General features: G+C 36.9%; 1 protein-coding gene across 2 annotated transcripts in view; it reads right to left on the bottom strand.

Annotated features, from left to right (window-relative positions):
• The window catches only part of LOC147065287 (uncharacterized), a 71,178-nt gene that overhangs the window by 21,435 nt on the left and 33,832 nt on the right, over positions 1–15,911 (bottom strand). For both annotated transcript variants that reach the window (XM_085956411.1, XM_085956412.1), the window contains exons 5-22: positions 15,586–15,704; positions 14,933–15,128; positions 14,492–14,661; positions 12,911–14,366; positions 10,751–11,055; positions 10,215–10,348; positions 9,243–9,479; positions 7,029–7,226; positions 6,750–6,916; positions 6,415–6,617; positions 5,121–5,309; positions 3,978–4,175; positions 3,765–3,835; positions 3,117–3,298; positions 2,877–3,033; positions 2,383–2,573; positions 1,851–1,949; positions 101–209 (exon numbers count right to left, since the gene is read on the bottom strand). In XM_085956411.1, the coding sequence (XP_085812537.1) occupies positions 101–209; positions 1,851–1,949; positions 2,383–2,573; positions 2,877–3,033; positions 3,117–3,298; positions 3,765–3,835; positions 3,978–4,175; positions 5,121–5,309; positions 6,415–6,617; positions 6,750–6,916; positions 7,029–7,226; positions 9,243–9,479; positions 10,215–10,348; positions 10,751–11,055; positions 12,911–14,366; positions 14,492–14,661; positions 14,933–15,128; positions 15,586–15,704 (4,381 nt within the window). The remainder of the gene's footprint in view (positions 1–100; positions 210–1,850; positions 1,950–2,382; positions 2,574–2,876; positions 3,034–3,116; positions 3,299–3,764; positions 3,836–3,977; positions 4,176–5,120; positions 5,310–6,414; positions 6,618–6,749; positions 6,917–7,028; positions 7,227–9,242; positions 9,480–10,214; positions 10,349–10,750; positions 11,056–12,910; positions 14,367–14,491; positions 14,662–14,932; positions 15,129–15,585; positions 15,705–15,911) is intronic.

Here is a 15,911-nt window from a genome sequence, read left to right as displayed (position 1 = left end):
TCATGTAATCGAGTCATAATATAATTATTGAAATATTAATGCTTCAATTCTTTTAATACTGTGATTTGAATGAGATCATTTATAATGATGAATATCATACCGGCAGTGTCCTTCTTGGGCCGCTAACATTAATGGAGCCTTTCCATCATTGTCTGTCTCGTCCACTTTTGCACCGGCTTCCAACAAAACATCACACACTTCCAGGTGACCTGTTGAATAGAAGAAATTATATCACACACCTAAAATAAGTGACGCGTAATAGATGACAAGATTCTATCTGCAATATTGTATATTTAATTAAACCATATGAGGCGCCGAGTGCCAAAGGAGCTCAAGCGCCAACTTTACGATTTTTGACATTTGAATGTAGGTTTTTTCTATAAATCGATATGTATCATGCCACAAAGTCTTATCGCTCAAATAATTATATATATTTTACAATAGAGATTTATTTTCTGTGGCATAATTGTTTTGGTCGTTATGTCGGCACGCCACAAAAGCTTATCTGCCATTATTCTATGGAGAGCGCGAGACCAAAACAGCTGTCAGATTTGTCTTATTGAATATACGTTCTCAACAGTGAAAAAAACTAAAAATGAGCTCAAGAAGGATTAGAAAAATAGTTTCGATGTGTGTTAAACCTGTAAACGGGGAAAACCACGGTAAGTTTAACATGTTTTATCCGTTTTTCTTTCACATACGCTGTTGTTTTAAATATTTTAGATTACTTTTGAAATATGGTTATTAACGTCATTTTAGTAATTATGTCCACTAAACTTTTACTTCCATGAAGGAAAATAACTCTTATTTCTAATTTCATCTTATTTTATATCCAATTACGATTGATATACACTAAAAAAAGTATTTAAAAAATCACCCGAATCCTTAAGAAAAAACGATGCTGTTAAATTTTAATAATGATTTTGTTATTTTGGCCAGTTTGTAGTAACGATTTGATTTAGTATTATCAATAATATTGGGTATATAGACAGTTATTACAAAAAAAAACAATCCAAATGCTTTGAAATCATCGCTGTAATGTCAAAATCGTATTTAATATTATAAGGCAAATTTTATGCCAAACAAACTCATGTAACAATCATAACAAATTTGATAATTTTTTCAGTGTTTATTTGGCATAATAAAATTTGTTTATATCAAAATGTTTTTTTATTGCTATCCAAACCCTTACATTAAAGTATTTTTTTTTTAAATGATTTATTTTTTTAAATTAATGCCATTATTTGAGTTTGAAAATGTTAATGCCACAGAAGCTTATGCAACAAAAAAAAGTATCAAGTGCCACCTTTTTTCATTTTTCTTTATGCCAAAGGCGCTCAAACACCATTTTTTTTGGAATCCAATAGATATTTTTCATTAAATATTATTGCAAATAATACTTTGATTTTTTTAAATTTGCTTTGCTTAGAAAATAATTGTCCATTTCAACATTCAAGTTTAAAATTAAAAAAATGAATTCACTGAAAACTTGTCGGCCATTTTGCAGCACTTTTGTTAAATGGTGCTTGAGTTCCTTTGGCGCTCGGCGCCTCATATATATGCTGTAAGCTTTATTCTTAATTTACACTGGTTTATGTAAGTACGCTCAAGATTAACTTTCAGGATTGCATTGTCTCTTACATACATGCATCTTTGGCAGCGCTTCAAACACCCATCAGCAGTGGATCTGTCTAGTCTCGTATACTCTGTGTGAACTTTCACATATGGGAGTCGGTACGCAGACAAGGATTACTGTTACATCGGAATGTAGGATATGTATTAATGCGCTGGTAAAAATGAGTATGTGTAAGGGGCCTATTAATTTCAGTAGTTTAACACATCATGCACACCTTCGAAAGCAGCAAAATGTAGCGGAGTCCATCCGGCATTGTCTCTGTGATGTTCATCCAATCCTCTGTCCACTAACTGCCTCACTACTTCGACGCTTCCTGCAAATATTTATATACATATTGATTAATTGGCATGAAATCAAACAAATAGTATTTTGGAACATATATCTATAAAATTTCATTCGGTTAAAAATTTAATATCATTCATATGAAAATCATCTACTTATTAGTCCTAACACAATTTCTATATTATATTTTCTACAGTAGAACAGTATACAATTTACATCTTTTCTGAGAAAACCACGCACATACGATAATTACTTGTGGGTGTGCAACAGGTCGCAACGACTTGTAATTGAACATCCCAACAGTGGCTTTAGCTGCCGGCCAGGTGATAATTGCTAGAAACAGAGAGCAATGCGTCTGGGCATGAGGAACACATGCGGAAATGCTGAACTATGGCTGTGTCTGCGAGCACTGTAACAGTGACATTTTGACTTGAAAAAATTCTCTTAAAAATTGATAAATGTACCTTGCGCAGCGGCAACACTAAGAACTGTTCTGCCGTCTTGATCGATAGTGTCAACACAACATCCCCAGAAGAGGAGGGTCCTAACTGCGGGGGCGTGTCCTGCAGCAGCGGCCGCCCACAACGGAGTGCGACCTGCTTTATCTGACGCTTCCGGATCTGCCTCAGCTTCTAGCAGTAGTTCTATCACTTCCCTGACATGAACAAAAATATAAAATTGAGTATTATCATTTGTAAAGTTAGAATAAAGTTCAACAAATAAAGCCTTTACCAACAAAGCGGTTTCTAGTTCTTTAATAATGAATTACTATGTACGCTTCTAAGCGGAGCATTCTCCACAGAGTGTAGTATTATTTTGTACTATATTAATAGAGGATAGCGGAAGGTTGACCGGAACGGGAACGATGACTTGAGTAGTCCAGGGTCCATCCGGGGCTGTTGTGCCATGAGTGATGCGTATAATAATACAAATAATGTAAGACAATCATGCTATATACCTGTGTCCTTCAAAAGCAGCGACAAGCAGTGGAGTCATGCCATCCTTGTCTGGAGTTGCAGGCGCAGCTCCTCTCTCCAATAAGAGTTGAGCACAACCACCTCCTCCCCCGCCACCACCCGATGAACACAGAGCTGCCACTGCTAATGCGGTCCGACCTGACATTTAAAATTATCATTTATTTTATTAATCACAAAGTTAACGATAATTTATTGACAACCAAAAATATTGTTTGACTCACCATCTGAATCTGCGTGGTCTATATGAGCTCCATGATCGAGCAGATGATTGACAATGTCAGTGTGACCCATGTAAGCGGCAGCTATCAAAGCGGTCCTTCCTTCAAGATCTGTCTTGTTGACGTCCGCCCCATGAGACAATAGAAGGCGAACTATTTCCTCGTGGCCGGACCATGCCGCTGCCCTGTTAACATTAGAAAGACAATTAAATTAGTTAAGATGACGCATCAGTGAAACGCCACATAATTTTCAACTGTAGGCGCGACGAAATTTTGGACTCGCTCGCATTCAGTGAGAGAATGTCGAGCCAGAAACATGTCACTTTGCTGCGTGATGGCGACGGGTCAATTAATTCTAAAATCGTGTAAAGATGACTAAAAACGTTACCCATTTACTTTAAAAAGAAAACATGTCAATGAATATATTATTGTTGTTACTAATAGAACAATAAACAGAACATAAAATGGATGTATGTTGGATTTATATGACAAATAATATTTCGTTTGACAGGCGTCATTTGCACCCGCGACCCGCAATCCGCGCATCGCCTAGCAACGATCTTTTTAGACCGTGCCTCAACTAATGCATGGCCTTAATGCACAAATCATTTTCTTGCGAGCGTTTTATGACAAAGCCGGTCGAATTATTACCTGAGGGCGGTGCGGTGATCGCTGTCCACGCAGTCCACTTCGCAGCCATGTTTCAATAGAAGTTCTACAACCTGCAAGTTCAAAATACTTTTCTTTTAATTGCTGCGATTATTTATTAACAATATTTTAAATTATTCGCTATCTGTAGCTATGAAGTTTGGAGACAATTTTAGTTTGATGATGTGGGGGGTATGTATAAAATATGATAATAACCTCTGTGTGTCCTCCCCAGGCGGCAGCACGCAATGGTGTCCAGCCTTCGGAGTCAGCGCGGTCAGCTCTGGCCCCCCTCTCGAGCAGTAGGGAGACGGCTTCCCGCCTCCCTCCTCGAGCTGCCAGTTGCAGAGCTGTCTGCCCCGCACGGTCTGGTATCTCTATTGCTTCAGGAACACCTCCAGCTGATACGTACGCCTGCGACATGTTCATTTTATTTACTAGAGATTTATATAGTTTAGTTATTACTATAACCTGTACGGCGAATGTCAGTGTCTAAAGCCGTACGGCACAGGAACGAATCCTATGTTGTTTTTCAATGTGTTCCATCGAGAGCAAGAAACTTATGGGTTGGGCAAATGGTTAAGGCCATGCATTAGTTGAGGCACGGTCTAAAAAGATCGTTGCTAGGCGATGTGCGGATTGCGGGTCGCGGGTGAAAATGACGCCTGTCAAACGAAATATTATTTCTCATATAAATCCAACATACGTCCATTTTATGTTCTGTTTATTATTCTATTAGTATCAATAATAATATATTCATTGACATGTTTGCTTTTTAAAGTAAATGGGTAAAGTTTTTAGTCATCTTTACACGATTTTAGAATTAATTGGCCCGTCGCCATCACGCAGCAAAGTGACGTGCGTCCGACTCCACGTTATCTCAATGAATGCGAAGCAAGTACAAATTTTCGACGCGCGTACAGTTGAACATTATTTGGCGTTTCACTGATGCGTCACCTTAAGAACACACTCTGTGCTCTATATGCCTTTTTGTCAAATTTTGTGTGAAATTTCATAGCCATAGAAGCCATTTTATTTATATAATTCTGGTTATCTTATAAGTTGTGTGTTTTTTGTCAAAATTGGCAATAAATCTGCGGTCGTTATCTATGACTCTCCATCTATTTTCCTGATCCCGTACACTCTATGGAGGCTCATATTATATTCTGCTCAGAAGTGAAGATGATAAAGTACTTTTTTTTTTTTTTTTTTTTTTAAATATTATGTCTCAAATCCTCCTCAAATATTTGTTAGAAATGAAATTTTTTACTTGCTTTCTACAAAAAATCGTTGAATTTATCTATCAATACGTATATATATATATTATTATACCAATGTTTTCTTGAAATTATAGCAAACCTGTAATGCCTGAGCGAGCGTGATAGTATCTCCTGTTTGAGCCAACATATGAACGGGTGCCCTTCCGGTCAGCGGGTCAAGTGTGAAGAGAGATAGAGCCTCTTCTTGTGTTCGAGAACTTTGCTCGGCTAATTCTTCTAAAGCCGCCTCTTCTTCTGCCTCCAACATCAGCAGATGTTCCAAAGATATCTAAAATAAAAGAAAAAGTTAAAATTTTATATATATTATATGGTAATGATAGAAACTATATACGGACGATTCCGCTCAATTCGGCCACCGGATAGTTTATCATTTATTCTCCTGGCTATTTGTATAGAAGTAAATCAAAATTTTTTGTAAGAAAAATATTCATTGGTTAATTTATATGTGAAATTTGCTAAATTGGAGCAGCCTCATTATTATCCCAATGTGTCTTAATTAAGCAGAATCAACTATATGATGAAGATGTATCAACATGTCTTCATACAATACTGTAATAAGCCTGTAATTGAATAATATTATCCATAGAACAGATAATAAATAGAATTCCGATAGGCTATATACCAATGTAGTAAATTTTGATACAAAGTTTTGAATGTGTGTCCTACGAAAATGAACCACGCATTATAGACGTGCAACAGTGTGTGTAATACACCAATATTAAATGAGCATCATCATCATCATCAGGGGCGCGACAACCCGGTGTGGGTCCTGGCCTCCTCCAACAGCTCCCTCCACCTGTCCCTATCCAGTGTGGCCGCTTTCCAATTTGGTGCCCCCAGAATACGGCAGTCACTGGCAGCTCCATCTAACCAGCGAATCTTTGGCCTCCCTCTTCTTCTACGTCCTATTGGATTGCTGGACATCACTCTCTTTGCCGGTTCATTGTCATTCATACGGTGCACATGACCTAGCCATCGCAGTCTCCCAATCTTAATTGATTGAACTGCGCTGCAATCTTCGTACAGTCCGTAGAGCTCAGCATTATATCTTCTCCTCCAATTGGTGCCATCCCTGATCGGTCCATATATACGGCGGAGAATTTTTCTTTCAAAGATGTTCAGGGCTCGTTCATTTCGCAGAGTTAATGTCCAGCGTCAATGCATAAACCGAGAACAGTTGTCAGTATTCGACGTATGACGTGATCTTCCTTACTCGAGATCGGTTGTATGACATATTCTTGACACGTGCTTAAATTTATCCGGTGTTCTTCCTTACTCGAGATTGGTTGCCTGCTTCTCCTTACACGTTAAGGATTTTCAGTTCCCATTATTTCTGAGTTCCTTGATATTATCGTATAGATTATATAACTGACCTGACTAGCGGTGACTTGGTCTTGAAGAGCGTTGGGTGTGTTGGGGCGTGGTGGGGAGGAGGCAGTGTCAGTGGTCCGAGCCCCCATCTCCAACAGGGCCCTCAAGACTCGTGAATCACGTGGCAGAGTAGGGCAATAGAAGCCTGACAGAAACTCAGGAATTGTCCATGATGGTGCTGTTAAAGCTGTTGTTGATGTACCACCTGGAAAATGAAAGAAAAAACATATAATATAAATTTGAAATCACTGTTGTTAAATACAGGAGTATGTTTGTCTGTGTAAAATTATAATGAAATATTACACAATCAAAAGAAAGCAAGTTAGTAGGAACTTACCTAAAGAATGTGTAGAGCTATGTCTATTGATTGATTCATCGCCTGGAGATCTACCGATACTTCTTTCCGCACCCGAAGATCCACTCTCCGAAGGCGCACCATTGCCGACCGTCAGTCCACCAATCGTGGCGTTACTTGCTGCTGTTGGCAAAACTGGAGGCCTGGATCTGAAATATAATTCTTATACTTAACTACTTGTACAGAAATATTTCATTTCGCATATTAGGAAAGTGCTGGATATTTAGAAAAAATGTTTAAAAAGGTTAAAAATGTTCTAACCTAAGTGAAGTTTCAACAGGACACCCGCAATCGAGAATCCAGAGCAGCATCAGAGTGTGGTAGTCAACAGGAGAATTGTTTGGCGATGAAGACGATGATAAAACACGGTCTGTCGAGTTCTGTGAGGTCTCAAGAGATGTGGTCGATGTTAACTGATGTTGGTCTTGATTGGTGGATGCATCAATCGACTTGGAATCCCTAGAAACATAAAATAAGATAACAAAGAATGATCGCTTCGTTATCAGCGCTGTCCAGAGTACCAGATTTCAAATTTCTGGCATTTGATATAGGAAAGAAAAAGAAGATGAATACAAACAAGTCATGATTTAATTAAATAATAATTAATTTTATTCCAGTCTGCTTATTCACTTTTATGTCAATAAGTCATTGATACAGAAGGAAAAAACATTGTGACAATACTATATCATAAACAAATACTATCACTAACTATTTCTTTTATTCAACGAATAATTCACAAGATTTAAGAATATATCATTCTGATTATTGAACATATCCCTTACAGACCCAAGCCTAAAATTGAATACTTTTAACGGGTTTCTCTTTAAAACATATCTAAAATGGGTTTGAAGAAATCAAAAATTTTTTTTTTTTTTTACTTTCTTCGTTATTTAGAAAAAGCGACCCTCACATTTGTGATGGTCGGGTCTCAAACACTACAATAATAGGAATGGAAAGTTGAAATGTAAAATGTAAAGAACTGTTTTTTACGATTTTGAGACATTTTTTTATTTTTAATATGGGGCACAATGAACAAATATAACAATATATATTAAATACAATAATAATTAGTTAGAAATTACTAATAAAATTGATGTACAAGAATAAAACCTATGGTTGTAGTGGATGGTTGTGGTGCTACATCTGAGTTCCACAAATTACCATCGGTGTCAAAATTCGAATCTGATGAGTCATCTTTGTCGATAGTTGGCGGAATGTAATCAAAATCATTCTTATCATCGTCTTTTTACTCAACATCGGAATTATCTCCATTTCCTATTAAATTATTTATCAGCTTCAATATTTTCCATTTTGAAATCTAAAATAAATATAATAAATATAAACAACATGTATAACAATATAAATCAATATAATTAATTTCTTTAATCTTCAAATAATATGAAATTCCTAATGAGTAAAAAGATGAAAATTGGTAATTTAGTGACTGTTGAGACCTGGCACTCACAAACGTGAGTCACAAGATTGAACATGTCAAAAACATAATAAATTAATAGTTATGACTTCAAAAAATAGTTAAATATGTTGCAGGATATGTTTATTACATTATTCATCCCAAAAATATCATTGGGAACAATTTTTTGGTAATAAAATCAATAAAGTACTCACACAGAATGCTCCTTACACAGTGCTGTCAAAATGTCACTTTGCAATGTTCCAGTGTCGCCAACCGACGCACGTGTAGAATTAAGGATGAATGTTTTCACTCTGCCAACTACACTCACTTTCATGTGAGCCAGGGCCAAACCACATACACTACCAAAATAATTATTTATTCCATACTAAAGTGACCCTCACAAGAGTGAGTGCAGGGTCTGTAAGGGATATATGATTTTGAAAAACACTTTCTGAGAGAATATATTATAACCAATAGAAAAAATCTTTTTTGAAAAAAAGTAAGCCAACCCGACAGGGAATCGAACCCCGTATCTCCCAGGTTTACGCCCTGATCCGTGCATTACCACTATGCTACGAGGTGACATACTAATTGCGACAAATTTTAACTATTGGTCAATTTTAATACCTACTCATCAGTGCTCTTCCAAATCAAGCTACTTTGGCAATCGATTTTTGTTTCTTAAATCAAAGTAGGTAACTATTTACTATTACTTTGACTACTAACCGACGTCGTGGAATTTCTCCAATATTTTTTAGATGTAACTACTTGCACTTGCTAGTTATTTATAATTAACTATTTCTTTTATTCAAAGAATAATTCACAAGCTTTAAGAATATATCATTCTGATTATTGAACATACATAATTTTGAAAAACACTTTCTGAGAGAATATATCGTCACTGTTCTGGCAGAAGACACTAATTCGAAAAAATGACAAAAAAATCAAATCGGAAAAACACGTTGCCGAAATTTAACACAGAGAAGACATAGCTCCAAGTTACTATCTACAGTGAAATCTTGTATTTAATGATTATATACATGTGTCATGGAATCTCTCACCTGTCTCTGCTGGTTTTCCTTCCTGCCTCCACCCGCGTCATGTGAGTGACGAGGGCATGAATCTCCTGAACAGTCAAAGACTTCCCTTTGAGCGTGTAATGCATGGCCAGCGTGGCGTGCCCAGCCGTGGCGTTGCAAAGAAATCTCCTGGTGCAGTGCTTCACATCCAGCAGCCACTCGGAGAAAGAGTGATGGAAGATGGACAAAGTACCAGATGCTGCGTCTGCTGTTAGAATCCTTTGGAATAATACAATAGGTATGTTTATTTGTATTGTTTTTTTTTTATATCGAATTTATCTTCGGTGTGGTCATAAGGTAAATTAAAAATAAAATACGTTCAAACTATGAATTATTAAAAACTCTCTTTATGATCTTCGAATGAACTTATTAAGCAACATATTAATGATAAAAATGGCCATAAAATTCGATGTAAGTACTGATAAGAGAAGGCTCTTCAACAAACACAGATTTTATTATAACTTTTCGTTTTAATATTTTCAGATAGGTATATATATATTGATCAAACACTTTAGAATGTGAATAATCAGAAAATTGGTTTAAATTGCATGCTTCGTAATCTGTCTCTAGATACTGCCAAAGGAACTACAGTAGTTCCTCTGACACTTTCCACATAAATAGATACTTTTACATTGGTTAGATTTATTCTTCTTTCTTCTTCTTTGACCATGTCCGATCCTAATAGGATCATATGGGCCTCCAAAGAGTAGAGGTTTGTATTAACAGATTTTATTTTTACGAGAAATGGATGTCAGCCACTTGCTCAACCTATTAGGTCCATACTCTGACTCATACACAAATTGAAAAACAATATGTGTACTTGCCAGACCCAGGATTCGAACCTGGGACCCTCAATCCTATAGACCGGCGCTTAGGCCACGCGGCCATCGTGGGTGTAGATTTATTCACCCATCATTATTTAGTCAGGAGTTACAGTATTTAAAAGTTAGTTACCTCTTGAGAAGATGCAACCGTTTATTAAATTCTTCTCTGGAGATTGTGTAGTTGGTGGTCAAGAGACATCTGTAGAGCATCTCAGAGTCCACACCGCATTTTGCAGCCAGAAGAACATTCAGTAAAGGTTGGACCTGATACGATAACATTACAGTTAGAGATTAATACTATAGCATCTCACTGATAACAGATTAAATTATTAAGAAAAATAATATTTCAGTTTCTTTTAAAGATTACCTTGATAAGATAAAGAAATATCAAAATTATGAAGAAAAATAATAAAATAATAAAAAACAATAAAATGTATCATTATCATCAAGAGTAAGACAACCCGAGATGGGTCCTGGCTTCCTTCACATCTTCATATTATCCAAGTGGCATAACTGCGCTGCAATCTTCGTACAAACCGTAAGATTCAGCATATTAATATCTTCTCCAATTGTCACAGTTCTTAATTGACCCATGAATGCGGTTGAATAATAACAGAAATTTGGAAAAAAAATTACACATGACAATATAAATAGAACATAACAAACCTTGGCAAACTTTCTTCCGTGGAATAATCTCTGGCACAACCAGAGATAGAGGCCGTTCAAGGTTCCGGGGATTTCCCGAATCTCTCTCAAAGCGACCGACCCGTCGGCCAGGCCATCTAATACCCTTTCCAGGTAGAGAAAACAGCCGTTTGACTTGATACGGAGATGATCGAGCGCTTGTGCCGCGTCTCTGGACACGTGCTGCCGCAGTCGGGCTTCACCGTCAAGCCGCGCCAGAATGTAGCGCTGTACGTCTAGTGTCACGTGGTTCTTGCGCAAGTCGTCCAGTGATATCTTCCGAAAACCTGGATATAACATACGCCACTGAGTTACAAAGTACCACTGATTTGAATGTTTGACAGCATACTGAATAAAATACATATTATGGCAGAATCAAACTTTGGTAGTCATTCTGTGATTTCTCTGAAAAACACTATCTTATTTATTTACTGCTACAATTATGATTACGTACCCAGAAGTTTGATTTAATAAATGTTAATAAGAAACACCGTTTCTAACTGTGTACATATTACTAGATTATTCATATATGTATTTTTTTTATTACAGACCACGAGGGTGAAGATTACAGTAGTGAAATAAACCAGGTTTCAGAAAATCACATATATGTACGGTGATCTCACCAGAAAATGAACTCAGACACCCCGGTGTGAGAAACTAGTGCCTTAAGCATTTCGAAAAATATATGTAGATACAGTAAAACCCCGATAATAATATGTTAATATATTTTATACTAAATATTAAAATCTGATAAGGGAACAAGTATGGGAATGTGACATAATAACGTTTGCTAAAACCCTCAAATGGAAATGGACTGGATGCATAGCTCAAGGAAGGGACAACCTCCATCTAGTCTAGCGATTTCCAAGCTGGGAGGCGCGGAGTGTTGCAAAAGGAGGTGCGAAAAGTTTAACACAAATGTATGAGTAGCCAAAGATTTGCAGTTTGCAAGTGCATAGTTTATAAAACGGCCGCTAGTTATAAACTACTTAAAAAGACAGTTCTATAAAAGGTTGTTTGCAAACCTGTCTGAAGACATGGAGACTAATTTTATTAAACCTCACTTACTATTGTGAAGTGCGCTGGTTATCTCGTGAAAAAATGATATAAAAGATCATAATATTGAAATTTGAGGCAAATTTGTTTAGGAATGATAAATTTGTTGTTAAACTTGTCTATTTGGTTGAAACTTGAAAAAAAAATGAGTGAATAAATCAACGCAAGGACCAATGTGAATGCATTTATAAAAAATTGGAGCTTTGGTATCAAAATTACAAAAAAAATAAGTTCATCATGTTACCGCTTTTTAATGATTTCTGTGCCAGATATATTGAAGCAAAGAAAAATCTATTTACTGAGCACTTCGATAGTTCACTAATGTACTTTTCACAATATTTATTTATAATATCTCAATTATACAAGTTCGCGTGGATATAGAATCCATTTATCAATGAACGATGATGAATTTGGATTGACTACTATTGAAAAGGAAAAATTGATAAAATTACCAAGCGATAATTTATTGAAACAAAAACCCTAGTTCAATTGTGGTTGAATCGAAGTGAAGAATAATTTATAACACTTAGTCAAGAAAAGCAATGCAAGTTGTAAATAAAGTACTGCTACCATTAGTAACATCATGTTTATGCGAAACGGGATTTTCTGCATTAGCTGCAATGAAATCCAAATATCGATCCCGATTAGTAATTGATTAATTGATTAATTAATTAATTAAAAGTACTTGCTAATATAATAAACAAGCACATCAACCACATGAAAAATAAATTAATTTAATAATTAATATAATATAGTAAAACCTTGTTTATTTTCATTGACTTTTTTTTTCATTTTTTGTATACTAATAATAACATCTACTAAGATGTTAGACTTTTTAAAAGAGTGTCTGTATTATTTAATGAAATATAGGGAGGGGAGGCGCCTAGATTAGATTTTTTTAAAATGGAGGCGTAGTAACATAAAGTTTGGAAACCACTGCTAGTCAGTGTTACTCAGTAACAATTTGTAGACGAAATAGTTAAAATAGTTAAATAAATGGTTTATTACTTTTGTGATTTATCAATCGAGCAATCGACAATTAAAATTCAAAGACTATATAAGCGATATACGTATTGTTTTGTTTACCTGTGAACATTTTGGTGAGGTACTTAGACTGCTTCCGAGCGGTGCAGACTAGCAGCAGCCACTGGGGGAAGAGGTGATGATGATTGGCGAGCAGTTCGGCGATGGTCTTGGAGCTGTTGACACTACGAACAGCCAAATTGCCAGAATCTGATCCGTTCTTTTCTCGGTCCTTGGTCAGGGTCGAATTCGTTACGCTGCTTCCGATCAGTGGACTCTCATCAATAGAATCCACTAAGAGAAACAGACATTGCTTCGGCGGATCAATTTCCAAAAGCGGAAATAACAAAGCTTTTTTGAAGCAATCGTCGGGATTCTTTTCCAAGTTGTGCGGAAGCAACGCCTGCTGTATTTCCGGCTCTGACAGGAGTTTTTCATAATAGTAATTAGCGATCAGCGTTCTGGGATTCACTGGCAAACTGGGGATAGGCGGCGGTACATCGTCACCGCATGCATTAACTTTAGATGGACTGATGGCATCAATTTTACCATTGGTTCGTTTATTATCCGTAGACAATAACTTGCGAACGTCAAACGGGTTTGGGTCATAATCGGGACTGTTCAAAACGGTTTCATCCAAGCGTACGAATTCACCCAAATTGAATTGTTCCAGCCGATTGACTTTAGGGCTTAGTTCCTTCGGACAGCTGGGAGGCTTCAGCACATTCTGATATTCCGGCAATTCATCTTCCGCCACTGCCGCGGGTTCAGTATTATTTTCTTCGGCACTGTTATCGATATTACTCACGATGACGGCCTGTTTATTGCTGTTTTCCTTATTGCTTTTGCTGCCTGAAGACTCTCTCGTGTTGTCTGAATTATCGCTGGCCGAATTTCTTTCAAAGTTATCTCTAGCGATACGATTTTTTGACGGTGAATTCTCAGCTGAAGACAACGCCGACATGTTGGGATACTTAAAGCTTGCCACAGGTATCCGTGATGCCTTCGAAGAATTAGCGACAGCGTTTGAACTCGGACTCAGCACGGGTGAATTAAAGGAATTGTCTATTGCAGTTTCTTTTTTGACTGATGGTGTTTTAGCACCATCCATAGATTCATTCTTTGAACAGTCACTGCTTTTATTTCCACAGTCGGAATTATCAGAGACGTTGATGTCACTGCGTAGTAAAATTGCAGAGCTGCTATTGTTTTTGATGTCTATGGCTATAGACATAGCAGTCGGTTGGTTTTTGGAGTCAGTTGACAAACTCTTTTGCAAGACTGCCATCTTTTTGTCGGCCATTGGCGGTTCGCTCTGCTGTCGAAACAGACGGCTGTTTCGCGAGTCTTTGGGATTTTGATGAGAGGCATTTCTTAAGAAAACATTTTCGTGGTTTTCATAAAGCTGGTTTTGCCGCTCATCGGTGCGCTGGAAATTAGGAAGAAATGGATTGGTGTTAGCTGGTCGAGGTGGAGGTCTCGTGGAATCCAGACCTTCCTCTTCTTTTGGTGTGAGGTTCTGGAAGAAAAATACAAAATTAATTGAAGCTTTATACATACATATCAAAGTGAAATTATGAAATATTGATTAATCTGGTAAGAAAATGTGAGCAACTACTAATGTAGAATTGTTGATAGTGTTACCTGGGTTGCGTCAGGAATGTGTGTCATGAGATCATCGTAGTGGTCCTTTTCGTGTATCCTTTCCATAGTGGAGTGGCGAGGTCTTCGACTCCGCTGGCCCGTTTCAGAAATGGATTCACCGATGTTTACAGACAGGTCTATCTGATCTAGAGGAGGTGCAGAGGGTATAACTGAAAGCAAATTGTCTATGAAATGCATTTGGAAAATAAATTCATCACCTCGTTTGAACAAGAACACAGTCTACCTAGATTGAATATGTGCACCATTTTCATGGAATTTAAAGATAATAATTTTGAATTATCCAAAATACTGGCTGGCAAAATTAATCGTAATGGTTAAACAATCGGTTTCTTCAGCACATTCAAACTGACACGTTTAGTCCTTGAAATACAACACATGATTTTGTGGAAATATAGAACAGGATTAAAAAATTAAGATTACCTCTGGGAGCAAACAATCCTTGGGTAGCATCCAAACAGGTTCCCGTAGAGGCATCGGTAGTGAGATTGGTTCCTTCCTTGGCATTGACAAGTAAAGAAGAAGAGGAGGAATGTCGATGGTGAGTGGAGTGGCTGAGAATCTGCATAACCAGGGTTCGGATGAATTCGCCCATCGTTAGACTGTTCTCATTCTGGCCCTGCAATAAAACATGTCAAAATAATTTAGACAACTGAACATTCATAACTAATTTGCCAATTCTGTCCATAAATTCAGAACAAGTGATAACCGCCCCCCATAACAATTAATAGTGAATTGAATAATTCCATTCATGTCAGAATCTTCAAAAACTTTATTTGGGTATTCATATTGTTGGTATGATGTTTTCGATACATTGCAGGATCCATTCACAAGGGTAAAAATGTAGAACCCTGGAACAGTTCCGAAACGTTGGAAACATCATAAGAGAATATATTATGACAGTTTGACAGACAAAAACCCATTTGGAAACCTTATCCTTGGATATAAGTATTCTTCACACAATGAAACGGCTGCTAGAAACATGGTAATAAACAAGATTTTGAACATGGGGCTTTTAGTAATTGCAGCGACTATAATTTACTATTTAATGACAATCTCAAATAACGGGGCCAAACCTGAAGGAAGTGTCTGGCGATCATTCTCCTCTGCAAAGCTCTTTGTTGTCTGGCAGTGGGACCCGAACCCGGTTGAGCTAATTCACGACACAGAGCCGTTTTACCACTACCCGCATCACCTAAAATTTTTTTTTTATATTAAGGACAGGAGGAGGATTACACACTAAATGAATGCAATGGAGTTTAGCTGAACATTCATATTATAGATAAATCAGTGTAAATAAAATACCAATGAACATTTTAAGAAAATGTTCAGAAACAAAAAAAAAATATTTTCACATAGTTTGAATATGAGCATTCCACAGAAGATTCAAATGAATGCCTAT

This window comes from Rhyacophila brunnea, unplaced genomic scaffold (genome assembly GCF_057557595.1).
Source record: "Rhyacophila brunnea isolate RB1 unplaced genomic scaffold, BYU_Rbru_1.0 scaffold_6, whole genome shotgun sequence".
Lineage (NCBI taxonomy): Eukaryota > Metazoa > Arthropoda > Insecta > Trichoptera > Rhyacophilidae > Rhyacophila > Rhyacophila brunnea.
The sequence above is the reverse complement of the archived record's forward strand: the minus strand, read 5'-3'. Positions and strand labels throughout refer to the sequence as shown.